This window comes from Cephus cinctus, unplaced genomic scaffold (genome assembly GCF_000341935.2).
Source record: "Cephus cinctus unplaced genomic scaffold, Ccin1 Ccin1_scaffold0201, whole genome shotgun sequence".
In the NCBI taxonomy this organism is placed as follows: Eukaryota; Metazoa; Arthropoda; class Insecta; order Hymenoptera; family Cephidae; genus Cephus; species Cephus cinctus.
In genome coordinates this window covers 152,934-170,867 of record NW_014332921.1, presented here as the reverse complement: position 1 = coordinate 170,867, position 17,934 = coordinate 152,934, and the positions used below count along the sequence as shown (strand labels likewise).

General features: G+C 40.5%; 1 protein-coding gene and 1 long non-coding RNA gene across 7 annotated transcripts in view; one reads left to right on the top strand and one right to left on the bottom strand.

Moving 5' to 3' along the window:
• The window catches only part of LOC112493930, a 52,273-nt gene extending 40,817 nt beyond the window's left edge, over positions 1 to 11,456 (top strand). Inside the window, exons 2-3 of one of the 2 annotated variants that reach the window (XR_003058922.1) lie at positions 204 to 580; positions 9,206 to 11,456. This is a non-coding gene — a long non-coding RNA (uncharacterized LOC112493930). The remainder of the gene's footprint in view (positions 1 to 203; positions 581 to 9,205) is intronic. The other variant, XR_003058921.1, reaches the window with a different exon arrangement.
• Positions 1 to 17,934, bottom strand: part of LOC107264875 (probable nuclear hormone receptor HR3) — an 88,963-nt gene that overhangs the window by 68,138 nt on the left and 2,891 nt on the right. The window contains exons 1-2 of one of the 5 annotated variants that reach the window (XM_025082090.1): positions 5,058 to 5,416; positions 2,246 to 3,368 (exon numbers count right to left, since the gene is read on the bottom strand). The exons of 2 other annotated variants lie outside the window; for them this stretch is intronic. In XM_025082090.1, the coding sequence (XP_024937858.1) occupies positions 2,246 to 2,426 (181 nt within the window). In that variant the 5' untranslated portion in view covers positions 2,427 to 3,368; positions 5,058 to 5,416. Of the gene's footprint in view, positions 1 to 2,245; positions 3,369 to 5,057; positions 5,417 to 17,934 lie in introns of those variants that run through there. 2 more of the 5 variants (XM_025082086.1, XM_015733616.2) reach the window with 2 other exon arrangements.

Genomic DNA, 17,934 nt, shown 5'->3' with positions numbered 1-17,934 from the left:
ATTCTTCCGGAGTAACGTAATCAAATTTCATCCATTAAATAGCTAATAGTGTCTTATAACGACCACACAGTATCGAAACGAGCGATAATAAATTTTTTTTTTAAATTCTATTCATTTCTCATATACAGTGTAATTTCCAAGAATTATATTGCGTTCGCTGTTCAAAGTTCTTGTCGTGTTATCTTACATGATATTTGTTTCAGGGTGACAGACCGGGCGAGCGAGAAAGCTCAAAGCTCAACATGACAAACGGCACGTTTCTTCCGGTGTTCTTTCATCCCAACGAACAACATTTCCATTGAGCGCTTTTCAGTGAAGAAGTCAATGCCTCGTTACGACATGGGTTGCCTCATCGACGTTATCGTATTCTGTCTTTCCGTTGCGTTCCGCCGATAAAACAGAGCGAATTGTACGCGTCGGTAACTTGAGTCATCGTAAGGTAATGCAGTTTTTTAAAGGAACGTCATTTCTTATACGGCAGTCAGCGCCATCTCTTGGGAATTCTCGCAAGTCAATGATTGTGACTGACCGGCCTTGCAAGGCTGTGGGCCATCGAACTCTTGGCCTACTGACGAGCACGGTACGTAATACCAAGACGATGCGGACTAATAGGAATAAAGCGTTAGGAAAAAATCGTTTATTACAAAATAAATGTGTCCTTATGCAAATAAAACGCTAATTCCGTTTACCCAGACATGTCTGTATTGTTTCTTTGTTTAACTTTTTAAAACCACGAGCAATCTGTAATCACGGATAAAACAGTGCAATTGAGGTTATGGATTTTTTTTAAATGGCGTTCGATCTATCCGTGCAATGGTGAATAGGGCCAGGGTCGTGTTTTACGAGAAGGGCTTCGCTATCATATGTCTCATTAACACTATAAGCTTATTAGCGCGATAAATCTGAGTAGGGGCTGGAGTAAGTGTTAACGAGATACGGCCCTATGTCCGACGGCACCCCCAACAGCAGGCATCAAAGGGATACGCGTAGAAAAAGCATCCGTCTGAGTTCTCATCGCAATTATCGATTCCCTGTTAATGACGTCATACCATATATTGATAATTACTCGTGCTCGCCGTGCTAGGCGCCGATTGCTGAGTATTAAAAATAAATTCGCAGTTTGTGTTGGGCCCCTGCTCGTACCGCTATGTGACATAGTAATCTCGAGACACTTTTCCCTCAGCATTTGCATAACACGAATTTCAATTACGTAATACGCCAGCGTTCATCTCATCACATCAGCGCACCAATATACACACTGGAGCATCACCGAACTGCAAAAATAACAGACTTCGATATCCAATCAATACATCCCACCCAACATTTTCTACCCAACAAGAAAATTTCCCTAAAGATTCTACCGCCCCTAGCCAACACCCCTAAAAATAAGCATATACCCCCTTATGAAAAAAAAAACTATTATTAATACGCCATACCACTATTGGTATACATTTTTTTAATTCTCTCCACCCTTCCAAATTGGGACACAAATTAAATCCATCAGTAATCCACACCCTCTCGATCCCAATTATCAATGTCTATCGTAAAACGTCAATGGGCTTCCAATTATTTTCAATGTATCCAAACAGCAACAAAAATAAATAATCAAATAAATAAAGACTACGGTATACCGAGTGAAAATATTTATCGGCTCTACCAACACTGTAAAAACTTTCGTGTCAAATGCCGTAACGTTAACCGTTGCTCGTCGGTAATTAAAATGGCGACGAAACGTCGAGCTCGTTACAGCCGCACGAGGTGTTGTAAAACTGCATCGTTATTTTCCAACCCTCCTCGCCAGAGGGAGAGCAAAGCAGTCGGCCTCGGGCCAAGCACCACGTATTCAGCCGTAGCCACACGATTGACTACTATACTCGCGGATGGTGCTGAGACACCACGTGGTATCCAAGCTAAGTAACGGTCTTCGGTAACCGCGTCAGGGCCTGATGCTAGCGGTACTCCGAACTGGTCCGTTACTTGACCGACAGATCCGCTAGCACGAACACACTGATGGCGTCCTCCCCTCCCCTCCCCTCCCCACCCTCTTTCTGATAGGCGTCTGTCCCACCCCCTCTGCATAAATTGAATCATCTCTGTCTAGTTACCCGATTTTTAGGTTAGCTGGCTACTTAACATAAATGTGTGAATCGATGAAAAAAATGTTTTTTTTTTGTTTTTGTACGACAAAAGTATTTTTGAGTAATTTTTGGTAATGAATATTTTTGGATTTTTTTTTTCAGGATACCTGTGCCTGTGATTGGCGGAGATGCCAGTTGAGAACTGCTTATGTCCGGTGGTTGTTGACTGGCCTGGGTTTGTTGGGTTGTTTGTTGTTGTTGTTGCGCCTGTTGCGGTGCGGCTTGTTGGGTTTGCTGGGGACTGTTGGCCGGTACTATTGTACCTGGGCTACCCGCGGTTTCCGCCATGTTAATTTTTTCTAGTTTTTTGGGTTTTTTTTGTGGATTTATATATATATATATACAAAGTTCTTGCGAATTACACTGTAATCGAGGATTCGCGAGTATTTTTTTTGGTTTAGCAGTATATTTTTTGTTAAATTTATTTCGAACTTTATACGCGGATTTATTTAGACTTATTTACTTGGGGACTTATCAGTGAATTTATAGCGGATTCGAAATTCGTGTTTGCCTATACATTTTTTTCTTCATCTATCTCATGTCTATACGGCAGATCGATCGAGTGCGGATTATTAATTGAACGTAATTAAAATTTCTAGTCGCTGGCTTAAGGTCTGTTCACACTAGACGAATCGTATGTGCGTTAAATTCCCAAAATCATAATCAACAGTTCCTATACCGTCGTCGACGATCTCTTAATTAATTAACCACTGTCAATTAATATGTACAAGTCACCATCTAAAATTTCACTCGAATTCAATTTATCTATTAATTTATACGCTGTTATCTATACGCTATATGTTCGACTAATATTTTTATCAATATTTATTAAAAATTTTACTAAGCTGTTTATCCAAGTCTCAACATTTATATACATCGTTAATTACCCACGTGTCATCCGTCGTGTATTTCAACGCGTAAGACTCCTTCATCCCTCTTAAAAGACTATTAAGGATTAGATTCGACATTAAGGCCATTGTTGTTCGCGATTTTAATTCAGTCCGACGATTATTATCAGTCTTCTCTTTGCAGTCCGTACGTAGATAATTAATCCAGCCCGATGTACAATGATCGGCTAGTCGTTCTCGTAGCACAATCCAAATTTTTGGACAAGTCCTTTGTGTCTATTTTTTTTCCTTTTTCCTCCCTTGCTTTTTTTTTTATTTTATTTAATATCACGTCCCCACTCCGATGGCGAATCCCTAACGAGAACTACGGCAGTAAAACGACCTGCGGGAAAAAAAGGATCGCCAGGAATTTTTTTTTTCGTATGACGAGCCCTTGGGCCTCGCCCTTCCTTCCTACCCTGCTGCCCTCCTTTCCACCCTCTCGTATCAACCCCCATTTGCACCGGCACTCATAATCCCATTCTTCATCCTCCACAACATTTATGACTTCACCGCACCCCCAGATATATATTTTTTATTTTATGCTAATGGCTGCTGGGAATTTTATTTGTAAAAAAAATTTTTTATTTTTTTTGTTGAGATTTTAGGTGAAATTCAGATATCGATGTATGGAGGTGGTTTATGGCTGTGGATGAAATTAGAGGGGAAAACAAGGCTATGCACATGAGACTAATTGCAAACGAGGTAGACAGCTCGTCTCATCAAACCAAACAAAGCGTAAACCCCGTTAATGAAAACCAGCCCGTAGGACTTAATACCTGGGAATTATAAATACAGCGGTAACCACCAAGTACGCGTTTCGCATTACTTTAATTAAATCAGTCTTGCTTGGGTTACTTAGCACAGGCAAAGCCTATAGAGCTATGCGGTTTACACGTCTTCGAATCCCTGAAGTTACATTTTTTTTGTTTCTTGATTTTATTATTTTTTTAATCTCTGCGTGCAATTAATTGATCCGTTAAGTTTTCTGGTGAGTTTCTAGATACGAGCTTAATAATTAAATTTTTTAAATATATAAATAAATGTAGAGGAATTTTCAGTGATTTTTTTTCAAATTTAATCCTTTCACCTTACTTCATTGCTGTACACGCTGACTTTTATACGGTTTATGTGAAATTTGTCTCACTCTTCGCTTCTCTTCTTCACACTCGTGTGTGAACGCGTAAGACCAGGCTTTGGGTACTCGACCTTAGTTGCACGAACGCGCCTTTAGTGGCAGGGTGGAGAAGCGTTGAGACCAGGCTAGAGAGTCAATAGGTCAGTGGGACTTGTCTATCGCGACATTGCCGAGCTTGCTTAGGGCAAGTTTTCAATGTAAGGGAGATAATGAATTTTTTTTAAATTTTCAAAATTACAAGGGTCAAGGATGATTATGATGAGGATGATTTTCAGTACGTTAACGAACCACCGTTTGAATTGCTTACAGAATTTTACGTCAACAAGACGATCTCCTCTAATGAATCTATATAGCGGGTGGCTTAGACCTGCTTGGTACAGGTCTTTTGGAAACGCTGCCAAAATACTTGTTTGGTCACAGCTAAGTAATCTTTGATATCCTAGAATTTGCCGAAATAAATTTTACGAATCTGTGCAAGGAATAGGGGTGAACATTATTGTGGCATCCTGAGAGAATTTTTTTTACAAAAATTATGAAATTTCTACACTCGACTGATAACACTGGAACAAACAATTGTACCTGATTCTAAGATTTTTTTTCATTGTATTATTTCGAATCACCATTGAAAAAGAATCGAATTGTATAGGGTGGCTCAGCGTTTCCGGATATCACAATGAAGTAAGCACTGTTGGAAGTATACTTTACACAGAACAAATTAATTTTTTTTTTGTAATAATACGTCGATTTTTCCATGAATAAGTAAACGTAGCACGTGTACCCATAGGGGTTGATGGGGACTTGTTACTTTGTTAAAAGAGGGCAGCTGATGAGAAGGTTTCTTTGTAAAAAAATGTATATTTTAAGTCTGTCAAATTAATTTGCACGTATTCTCACCCATTGTCCTTTTTTTTTTTAAATTTAGGGGTAAAACTTTATACGCGGAAATTCACGTAGACGCGTTGTTCGATTTCGTGCGTTCTGTCACTGAACGAAGCTTGCGACCAGCGAGAAGGTGACAGTAACGTTAATGTTAATAGCAGCGGTAGCAGTAACACGATTCGATTTTCTATTTTTCTTTTAACACGACTTAATCAATCGGATACCCGATTACGTTTATCGTGTCTGTGTAACGCGTGCCTGTGTCGTATATTTGTGGTATTTTCTCTCTTTTCGCGGAACACTTTTTACGGAAAACGCAGGGTTGGCGGAACTGACGTTTCGTTTCGGTGGTGCACTTATGGGGAACGTCGATGAACTTAAGGGATGCGCCACCAGATGGCAACCCGGGACGCCTCGCACCGTGACACCCCAGGCCCATTTACACTGGATATTTCGTATAGACTCCGCTCTCGCTCACCCAATAAGGCTCTATATATAATTATATAATTTTTTTCTAAGTACACAAGAATTTAACAGCAATTTAATTGACACTTGATTGAAATTTTTTTTGACTTTTAACAACATTTTTTTCACGAAAATAGATGAAACAGAACATAAGATTAAAAAAAATTTTGTTTGTTCTAATTCAAATTTAATAATTGCAGTTTGATGGAAATTATGCTTTTCTCGGTAATCCTATTTTTTAAAAATATTTAATTATTAAAGATTATAGTATTGATTGAATTGTAAGAATAGGTAGCAGGGGATGGATTTTTTTTTAAATGACTGATAATCAATTTTATCAAATTTTATTATTATTTCTTCAGTCAGTATCCAAGGACCTTTCGGCTGATATTGTAATGAGGAAATACGCACATAATGCGGACATGTGGACGTGAAGTAAGTAGTCATGTGGGTGCGTTACCACATACGTTCACTTGGAGCATGTGGTGCTGATGAGTCGATACATACTGATAGAGCCAGAAAGACTCCGAAGTGGGAAAGTGAGAGTGGTTTTCTGGGTCAAAATCTCTTTCATGACGACCTTGCTCTTAACCTAGCAGTTTGTTACATATTCATATTTAACACGAGAATCGCTGTAGCCCAAAAGCATTACGACATAGTAATAAGTAATCAAGAATCAGAATCTTCCACGAGATAGAAGAAGAAAACCGTCAGGCGATCTGAGAGATTACTCAAAATAAAAAAAAAGTCAAAACCACAATCTGGGCAACACAACAAAAAAGTTTTTGATTAAGAATAAACATTTCGTGAACAGATAAATTTTTTTCCAAAATCGTGCCTCAATCAACGACAAAAATGTTAGATTCGAAAAAAAAATTTCAAAAAAATTCATTTCATCCCTCAAAACAATTTTAGGAATCACATAGCGTTTATGGGCTCACCGATTAAAGTCTGTGTACACGTGTTCGAAAAATGACGTCAGCAATGCACACGATATCAAACAGTGTAACAGGGCCTGGCGAGCTTTCAGCGCATGCGCACCAGTGTCGAAAGCTCTCGTACTCCTTCGATCCGTAGGCAACCCGGCATCCTTGGTCACGCTACCCTCGCAAAAAGCTCTACAATGCACACGCTCACCGAGGTAACATTCAAAAAGAGCTTTTGTCGATGATATCGTATCGCGCATGCTCAAACGAAAGCCCGGACCGTTCGTGCGCCTAACTGCATTAGTGCCATTGACTGACCTTACGGAGTAAGGCCGTCGTTCGTTTTACGTTTCCACCAGGGAAAAGCTTCTCCTTAAACTTTCTTTTTTTTTTCTTAACCACCCTCTCTTACCCCGCTCGTCACATCCCTTGGTAGCAAAGCGACATTCGCATTCTTGGCTAAGTCGATGACATTGACCGTGACGAATCAACGACACTAGAGTCGTCCAATTTTCTGTTGCACGATTATTCCGTCGTGGGGCAGCACTGTCCCTTAACCCGCTGTAGAAGTAACAAGAAAACTCCATTGCCCAATCCCTTGATGTCTTAAGGCTTAAAATTAGAGGTTTAACGGTAATACGAGGATGCACCTTTATCTGGTAGGGACTGTGTATACTCAGCATATATATATATATATATATATATATATATATATATATCGTGTATAACCGGAATCTATAAAATACGTTGACGCTTCATGAATATTTATAGAATAATAAGATATTCATATTCTCGGCTGAACACCTCATCAAAACAACCGCTTCCCTTGGCGAAGCAACGCTGCCCCGAGGGGTGGGACTCGCGATGGTATATAACAATGAACTGAAACTTTTACCAAATTATAGGGGGTGGGTACACCCCCCACTATGTCCCATTATATCCGACTATACATTAGCGTGTCTCATTTCGAATTTTTGACTTGATAGCTAGTTGGGTCACGTGATACACGTATCCATTGGATAAAAAAACTTTGAAATATTTATTACCAAAGATTACACGTACAGGTACGAGTTACGTAAGGTGTCGGAAAAAATATTTCACAATCACCAGGTATAAAATTTGACGACAAATCTTTGTAATGGCGACGTGTAGACTGGGACGGTAGAAATTATATTTTATCAGCTTCAACCAAGCATGGCTCGCCTGGGTACACAATGGGCGACAGGGGAGGTCTGTCGTCATAGAAAATGACATTTTGTCGCGTTCAATGGGAACGCTACTATTTGTCCATTAAAGGTAGGAGCGCGCGCGGAAGTCTGTGAACGTGTAGAAAATGGAAAGAAAAAGAAACAGATGGAAATCCGCACTCAATAAACAATAGCTTAATTGAAGTGGTTGTCTCTCATCCTGACGATGACGTTCATTATTTCCAAATTAATAGCGGGCTATACCCATGTACAATCAGGACATAGAAATTGGCGTCAAGCCGTTACACGGTATACCGTGTAACATAATTTAGAAATATTAAATTTTTTTTTTGGTTTTGTATTTCAAAATTTCATTTTATCCATGAAATTTGCTCGATTATGAAAATCGTTCCTGAAGTAGGAACTTTGCGTAATTGCTTGTGAAATAATTCAAAATCCTCCCGCGCAAACTTCGTGCCGTTTCATTGTACGCAAAGGAGCGAGGAGCTATTTTCATAATTAATAAGGAAACGCCGGGAGCTCAGCTCGGCTGACTAATTGGCTGCTCGTCCTTTGCCCTCTGACCCCCTCGTGTCAACGCATCCCCACCTCCGCCTCTTGTACCATCTACAGTGTGTCTCATCTTTATCCTCCGTCTTCCCCTTCGCCCCTCGGGCTCGGCCCACTCGTAAACAAACGTGGGTCGCGAATAACGGCTCTTTCGTACGAACGAATCCCAATATAACGGATCTCGCGTATGCCTTCGCAATCGGCGACTTTCTCTTCGGGGGCTTTACGAATCTCAGCGACTGGCTTTACTCCTCTTTGGATGACGTTACTGTGTATATGCGCCGTTAGCTAGCCGGGCACGTGGATTTGTATACGTGGGGGTATATCGATACGATATACGTATATACACGCTCGTGAAAAGGCCCGTTACTTTTTTCACGCGTTCACCATTTCATTCGGTATACCGGGGAGTTTCTCATTGGCCGATGGCCTCTTTTGCAGAAAATTGCTTCGTTCTTCGATTAACTCTTGGCCGTTTCCGAAACGGTACTCTTAACTGTACAGACGACTCTCTCGCAGCGGCACGCACGTCACGTCAAAGAAGAAATCACAGTAGTTGTATTAAAAAAAAATAAACTCCGAATTTCCAACAACCTTCGAATTTCCTAATTAGCACAGACTCAAACCACATGGTTCTTGTCTTCGTCAAATTTTTTTGTTTTTAAGCCAATTAAAAAAACGTCTATCAAGCCCTGTGAGATTCACATAAGATCCATCGGGACTGATAATTTCAATTCGTATTTACTACGTGAGATTTCTCATTGTCCAGTTTCGTACCTAGACTTACAATTCCATACGTCGTAATGGGACCCACCAAACAGTTACTAGCTGCTGTCCCACTAAATTCCACCAAAGTGAACGCTCATTGGCGGACAAAACGCCAAGCAAAGACAAAACGACTAGCGGACCCCGTTCCTAAGTGCGTGCGAGTGATCACGTAATGTAGGCTCGTCGTCGAAGGTACCGCAAGAGACCAGTTATGTCATAGCCTGACTCGGTTCCTGTTTCTTTCCAGGTAGAAGAAGAGAGCGGTACCGGGAGACGTCGAGTGGGGACCAGAGAGAAGAGGTAGAGGAGACGCAAAAGGAGCAGCAGGCGCAGCGATAAAGAGGAGGAGGAAGAAGAAGTAGTAGAAGAAAGAGGTAGGCACACCTCCTATGCCCGGGCAGGAGGAGAAGACGAAGGAGGGGAGGACCTCACCGGCATACCCAGCCAGGAAGACCGCGAACCTAATGCCAGAAGAAAGGAAAGGCAAGGTAGACGAGAAGGGGCCCAGGTTGGCGGACGGGACTTCGACGCGAGGAAACTCTAGGTCAGCCGGTCGCCAGGAGTTCGACTACCTCTGCGCAACAACAATATCGTCATAACTACATCGCAACACGGGTGCATCGTAGAGCTGCATATTACCTAGGGGTCAATGTGATGATTAAAACCTAAATATAGGCCACTCTTAATTTTAATCCGATAAATCGAAAAACGAAGTCTATACCATTATGAGTATCCATAGTTAATTTCTTTGATTGCTACTAAACTCCCCTTAGATTCTTATACTTGGGCTCAGTCATGGGATACAAAGAGACTTGTAGATGGCGCACTGTGCTGGACTTTCTCGCGCGTCCCGAACGCTCCTTTCGTTAACGGTAATTCCGCGCAGTCTATTCACAAAGAGACTTCCCAACGTGATTCTATGGATCCAGCAAGTCAGTCGGTGAATGAGGTGGGGCAGAGAGTGCCTTTGCTTCGTGATAATACGTAGCGGTAAATTGCTGGCTATGTATATCCACCTAGTATCGGGCTTTCAAGAGAGACGCACGTCCGGGTTCAGGGCCAGTTAAGTAAACAGCGGGTGTTTATGCATAATGCCCCATTGTGCATTCCTTAGGCGTGCAGTTTCTCCTTGCCCGCGCGTAACACTTTCGTGATCTTCGACTTGGTATCAGCTTTTTTTTTCAATCAATTTTGCTCCTTATTAATATATATATTTCTTTAATTTTTTTTCAAGGTCATTCAATACTCAACGCCTTAATATATACTAGCTAGTTAGTGGCTCGTGCAGAGCAAAAGAATTGTACGACGATCCCGAGAAAAAATGTGATACCATGGTCGAAGATATTTATAAAAGGAAAGAGTGAACCGTAAGACATAAAAATGGAGAAAGATCAATGGCACCGCGTAACCTTTCTTTACTCAAGAGTGTTCGAGGCTCGATTGATCAGTTTGAATCGGCGATTAAAACCTACTGTAAATCCCAATTAAATGGACCAAGCGTTCCATCCCTTCGTTTCGGCTCTAAGCACGCCAGTTTGTCTTCGCCGAGACAGGATTTATTGACTCGTATCTTTTGGCACTTAGGTATTAAAAGAAATTGCGAGATTAGAGTCAATTTATACGTTGGGACTGTACGTTGCTTTGTTTCAGCCAAGGTACTCCGAGACTTGAGAAAAGTACCTTGACCATGCCGTGGGAGAAGGTACTTTAAATTACGTCACTTAGTACAGCTAGGTATGGGGTCCCGGTGATAGTTCAGCGATCTCCGGTGCGTCCAAGCGTGACACTTCCTACGCCATCTCTGTATGAATCATAAGCGAGTCTCAGAAACGACGCTGGGCGTCGGTGGTCGTCGAGCCTTCCAGGCGTTGACTTTTACCTACACCAAGTACCAAGTGCGTCTCGCTTCGGCGAAGATGTGCTGATCATGTTGATGATGAGAAGAAAATGTCCCCTTGCTGATTCGAATGGGTCAGAGAAAGATGAAGGAGGGATTGCATAATACTTTTATTATCGATCATCAGACTGATCGATAATAGTTGATCATTCGAATTCAGCCAGCTATTGCTTACGGTAGGTGTCAAGATCAGGATTTTGACATAGTGAAATTGTGGTACAAGATTTTTTTTTGTAGCAAAAACTTTTTTTTGAATTAATCAACGAATTTGATTATAGTGATCGCGTGGGTGGGAATACTGGGTTTCGTCTTTTGCTACTGATGTAGAATAAATGCAAATTATAGTGGGGCGGGAGGGGGGGTTAATGCTTCCGACCAAGGACCTCTGGGGTCAATAACCCCACAGGAGAATACGTCATTGTGTACACGATCTGCTGTCCTTTACGTTTCTTGGCCTAATCTTTGCTTTCGCTTTCGCCTTCTAGAAACTTCCTCATTTCTTAATAGTAGATTGGGGTATCGCGTGAAATTTGCCAGCTAAGATAATACTTGATATATATGTATATATGTAAACTAAATATAGTCGTATACTCACCTACAAGCTTAAGCCTCGTTTTCACGTGAAATTCCTATACTTACAAATCGTTATGCTTGAAGCGTAATTCCTTCTAGAACAATTTACAAATCAATAAATAACACTTATATTATCAACCTACGATCCCCTTTGAAATATTTTCGTAAATCCCAATCACCACCTCTTTGATTTTTACGTAAACCCCTCATAACTTTTCTACTTACATACACAGTGGTTCTTATTACACTATCGCATACCGTAATCAATATTTCCCTAAATACACCGACCAAGCAAACAGCTCCTTATCAGTCCCTTAACAGAAAGTGCGAATATTACGAGAGACAGAGTATATTTGTTCATCGTTAGACCCAGCAACCTGAGAAAGTACCCCTGGCATTGGAGGCTCGCCTTAATGATCAGTGTATTTCGATGAATTTAAGACAATCCTAATCGCATGAAAAGCAAAACACAGACTTTTAAAAATTTTCAAATCTCCAATAAAAATTGATCCATGGCCAAAGATCATTCCAATATCAAGTGACGAGTGATTTTGTAATCTCTCTAAGATACGTCAGACGCCGCATACCAACCCGTTAGAATTTTCTTTCGTCGCGTTGGCCGAGCATTTGGGTCCTCCGTGCGTCCTGACACGCGCTACCCAAGGAAGTATCGTCATTACTCTCGAGCGTCATATCCAAGAGTACGTGTAGTAGTAAGTGTCGGTCAATGCACCAGGAATCCTCCAATCTTCAGAAAGCTGATCTAACGTTTCGCATTCACCAGCTGGCAGTAATACGGTATCGGTTTACGTGCACAATTAAAATTTGCTACCTCAGCTGGTATCCACGTCATCATCAGGGATTGATGATAGAATATTATGTATATATATATATGTATAAAATACATTGACGAAGAGCGAATCATTGCTGATTGGACATAAGCGCATCCTGAAGGGTCATCAGAATTCGATGCACGCGACGTGTGCGACAGTCATTACCCAAGTCATTTATATTTCGTTGAAAAAGAGACTATCGTGAAATAAGAGACAGGGAAGATAACGTATTTCCTGGAAGATACTAAAAGTCCGTAGGGAATTTAAAAAGAGAGAAAACAAATATCCCCTTACATATATATTTGTCCATGTAACCGTAGATGTATATACGTATACAGTGTAGGTCCCAAAAAAAGGTTCCATCCCGGAAGAGGACCAAGGTTCAAATCCTACCTCAGAAGAGTCATGATGCATAAGCAGCCTCGAGCGTTTTACCAAGAATCCCAAGGAGCAGAGTTCTGCAGAGTGAGATTTTTTAATAAAAATATAAAATCCAAAAAATTAGTGTCACCGAGTCCAGGTAATTTTTGGAATTTCAAAAATGATCCGATTCAAAATTTTAGATATTCTTAAAAACAGTGTATGTACAACGTGTTCAAATTTTTTCCAGATTTCAATTCTTCCTGTTATTCTCAACCAACCTCAAGACGAAAAGTCACCTTCCACGGGATCTAAGTGAAGAATTAGGTACCTGGTGGTTCTGTGAAAAGTCTAGGAGCAACGATCCACGTCTGGAATTGGTTACGAAGTAAGGTGGTTTGACCAGGTAGACACACCGTTCGCCACGTGGTGAGGTCATCGTCCTGTCGAGCCCTTACCTAAAGTCTCTATAGCGCAGAGTTTCATGATACGTTTAACAGGCCGCGGCCTACGCTTTTCTGGACTCTAGGTAGCTCTGCCTCGAGGAGCAATCGCCAAACGTAGCAGGAGGGATGATGAAGAAAAGTAACGAATGCCAAACTCCTAAGGACACGGCGTGCAAGAAATTAGACATATACGTAGACGTTAGAATAAACAGTAGGCGATGCCGTTAGAAGTGTTAAGAAAGAAGAAAAATTATCGCTATTGTTATCCTAATAAGAGGCAATTCCCAGATCTTCCTCCTTCGGTACGCGAAGCCATCCAAACGCTTAACGTTTCTAACTGCCGCTTGAAATTCGAATCCTCTAACGGCGACACAGTCTCCGCCCGATCTATACCGATGGAGGGGTCCTTCCAAGAAATAACATTTTTTTTTGTAATTTTGTAATTTTTAATAGGTTATTTATTTGCATCTATTGTTGGTCGCATACGAATATTATATCGTCTGGAACGACTGAAGATTTCTAACGGGTGACGCTAATGTCATGGCGCGTGGGTTGAGATATTACATGGAACGAGAAAAATTATACTGAAAGGTTCTGGCGTGTCGTATCGTCGAGAGGAATCGATTCGTCCCAACGACATCAGATAGAATCAAGTATGCAAAGAAACGTATTGTCTCTCTTTTTTCATTCTGATACCCATAATATACCGGGTGGGCAGATAAAATGTGATATGCAATTATTTCGGTATTTTAATTAAAATAACAAATTTTTTAATTCACATTCCCCAGGACAATGCACTTAATGCGTCAAGATTATTCCCTTAGATGAATTGATATGCGTGAACACATAACCGTCCATGACTTTGAACACACGTGTGTACTATTAAGCGCCAATAAGGAAGCAGTTACAAGACCTTGTAAATATAATCCAAGCTTACCAGGAACGTAACGCAATTTATTGTCACATTTATTATCAAGGTACAAGTTGTTGAGCAAAAAGTACGACAACCTTATGACACGTGTGTAACATATGAGTATAAACGATTATTATCACCACATTGAATAGAATACAAAGGAATCGGCTACCTGCTGCAATTTTAACCATTGAATTGAATTTTAATTCCAAATCATAAATCAATAAATAATTTAAATCCGACGTAATTTTAAATTTAAGAAAAGTATATGTATGAGCTCGACAAGTCACATAATATTGAAAATCTGAGTTCTACCGTATTCAGTATTGACTGTGACCGGCAATATGAGTATGGAAAATAAGGCTGTATCACAAATGACGAATTGACGATTGGCTCGTACAAAAATAACGCCTCGCGTTTTTACGACGCAGAAAGAGGATGGATGGCTTTTCAGCCAGTGAGAATGGACAAGGTATGAGAGGCGCACAGCACCTGCGGTCGACGACCCTTGGCGGGCTATCGAATACCTCATGGAGAGTCCACAGGGAAGAGCGACAATACTGCTGATAGGTGGGACGGTAGGTTGGTAGTTTGTTACGAAATCGGACGTTGGACAAACGTCAAAAGTGTCGGAGCTGTCAAAAGTGTCAGAACTGTCGATGACAGTGCGACGATTTTAATAGACGTCAGACGACAGCACGTGGTCGGATGGTTTACTGTACACAGAGATATGTATCGCTGGTAATGTTATCTAGGGAATTTTTTTCGTTGCATCGAACAACGTCGAGCCAACTAGATATTACGACTAATGAATATTCTGTTTTACCGAGTGTGAATTTTCTAGTCTATTATAATTTTTTTTCTCTCCTGCTTTTGTAAACCAATAAAGACGGTACCGGCTGCTGAGCATGAAGCACCGGCACGAGAAATCCATGGAAGCGTCCTTATCTGAAATCGCATGCTTTCATGGATCCTTGACTCGAACGGTACGTTCTTTACGGTATCTTGTGCGTTCCGTAATATGGAATCTGGGGATAAATGAGGTCAAGGCAAGAGGGAGTTATAGCTGTAGGGTAAATAAGAGAATGTTACTAGATGAGTCAAAGTATGTATCCCTGGACACGTGTATCGCAAGACTGTCAATGAAGTAATAAAAAAATCAGTCTCCAGTTTCAAATCGTCCAAAGTTCACTCAAGACCAATCTTGAGAATTCCCCAAAATCAATTATAAAAAAAAAAGCAAATTCATCCTCTATACCCATAAGATTCGAACCGAGACCAGACGCGGTCGACCAACCGAAAAGATCCCGCGATCCATTTCCGGTCCCAGGTCAATTACTCTGTATCACAAAACCTTATCAAATAATTAATACATCCTGGATGTACTCATGACAATTAAAAATTTTTTAAAATTGACAAAAAGAAAATTTCCCAAATTCAATACCGATATCCACCAGTGCCCCTCAGTTGCACGTATCACTTCAATGGGACGTAAATGAGTTTGCTTCCTGAAACGGTATCGTCACGAGACTACATATCCACCTAGTAATCCCAAGGTGACGAATAGAAGCCAACAGTCATGAAGTATTGAACAGCAGTGGTAATAGTGATAGGTAGAGTGACGATGACGATGATGACGATGATGATGATGATGATGACGAATATGGCATCAATAGTAGTAATAGTAGTAGTAGCAGTCTTCGCTACAGTGAGCCATGAAGGTCCAAGAGTGAAGTGGCGTGGGGGTGGGAGAGGCTAATGGGGAATCGTAAAGGCGGGTTGGGGATGGGTGAAGTGGGGATCGGCGGAAAGGGAAGTGGACTCAGAGAAGCAGAGAAGAGTCGAGTAAGAAACAGCTGGTAAGTTGAAAGAGCTGGGAGTTCAATGACTGAAGAGAGCCAGGCAAGGCCTGAGTAGGTAGGTAGGTACCTTCTTTCCTTCCCTGCCTGTTAGGTTAGGTTGGCATTACTTGTACCTATGGCATTATTATACCTTCCAAACCTCTTTTCTCTCTCTCCCTTCTCTCTCTCTCTCTCTCTCCTTCGATCACATAGGGATACGTACATCGTGTGAGTGACACGAGGAATCTGTGACTCATGATTTTCTATTGGCCTTACGGCTCTATACGTATATGCTGACATCGAACTACATGTATTATGCACGGTAAGTATATCATATAGGGAATTTCAAATTTTCGTTTAATATTAAAATACACATACTATGACCTCCGTAACACGTTACGATATTCATATGAAATTTTGTAAACGCATCAAATATTACGAAAAAAATTGTACTCGTAATTATATCAGTGATAAATTATCAAAATTTTTTTTTAATTTTGGCCTTTTTTTAAAATTTGTGTAACTGTGATTGATTATACATTTTTTCATTTTAATATCGTTTATCCTATCTCGCACGGGGACTTGGACCAACCAGGTCGTTATGCATAATGCGAATTTACAAGTTCACCGGTTGACCTAGGTCTTTCATGTTTTATGAAGTGGAGAACGCGTCGATTTGGCCGCCTCCCGTGTATTATATATCCATTATGCATGAAATCGTACTATGCATCTCCGATGTGGCTGCGCGAAAGAGTTAACTGTAAACTGCCATTTGTCACTTGGCTGTAAAACGAAAATCGACCCTCTGTCGTCATACGTCTCTCTCTCGCTCTCTACGTGCGCGTACGCAAACGACGGAGACGAATGCGTGGGGCTGCGCGGAGGTAAAGTTAATTGGAAATTAGCAGGTCATATACGAACGTCCACGCTAATTGACCCCTTCTCCATTACCGGATGATATAATACATTGCAAGACTAATGGCGACCAGTGCCCATTATACGCCATAATGCATTTTTCGAAAAGCTATTTACCATGGGTTTACTAATAGTTGCGTCATGGGTCAAAGGTCGATTTTTAAAATAAATATTCAGAAAATATCTTCTATGGAAAACTCGTTAATAAAATATTTATTAACTAAAGTCAATAAATCATTGATCAATTAATTTCACTTGATTTTGCCTAAATACAGTGCGTAACGGAATTACGTGATTCGACCAGCCAAATACTCAACAGTTCAATCATATAAATATGGAAGTGAAGGGACCCCTTTAAACTCACTAATCAATTATTTTCTTAGATATATTTAACGGGATTTCCTCTCCAGATTTATCCAAATCTAAAATCATCGCGATTAGTCAAGGTTAATCGTCACGCGATTTCTTGCTACAAAAATCGTAACAGCGAAGAGTCGAGATGACAAGAATTTAGTGGCGCGATACAAAAGGAAAAAAAATTTTTTTAAATTGACCAAAAACAAAAAAGATAATCTATTCGGTTAAGTTGTGTCCGTTGTTTAACGCCATTATATTTATAAATGATATATATATATATATATATACACACACACATATATTCAATACCCTTAGAACCCGGTTTACTGTTATAACGGTATATTTCCTCGTAATTTGGGTATCTCTTATATAGACATCCGGCATCGGGTTCTTCGTGCTGAAGAACCTGAATCCTCGTCAAAAATAATTTTACGATTTTTCTTTCGAAAGTGTCTACCCGAGTATTACGATCATAAGAATCACGTACAGGATATTTATTTAATAAGATAAACAACTTTTATTCGACGTGTATATCAACCAGGAAATATACCATGAAATTTACGCACAGGTACCGATCGATTAAACATACCTATGGAAAAATAGAATCGGCCATATATATATATATATATACCATGCTACGTAGATTCAAGTTACGACTCTTGAACCATCGCCTAAGGTCACGATGGGTCACTGCCGCATAAGATATCTCACGCCACATCTCCATTCCGGTGACTCGTTGCGTTCCTTCTCTAACGTGCGTTATGAACTTGAATTAATCAGCGATCTTGTCAAAGAGACGTTTCTTCTTATCTAATACACTTCTGATACCTTTAAAGGTACA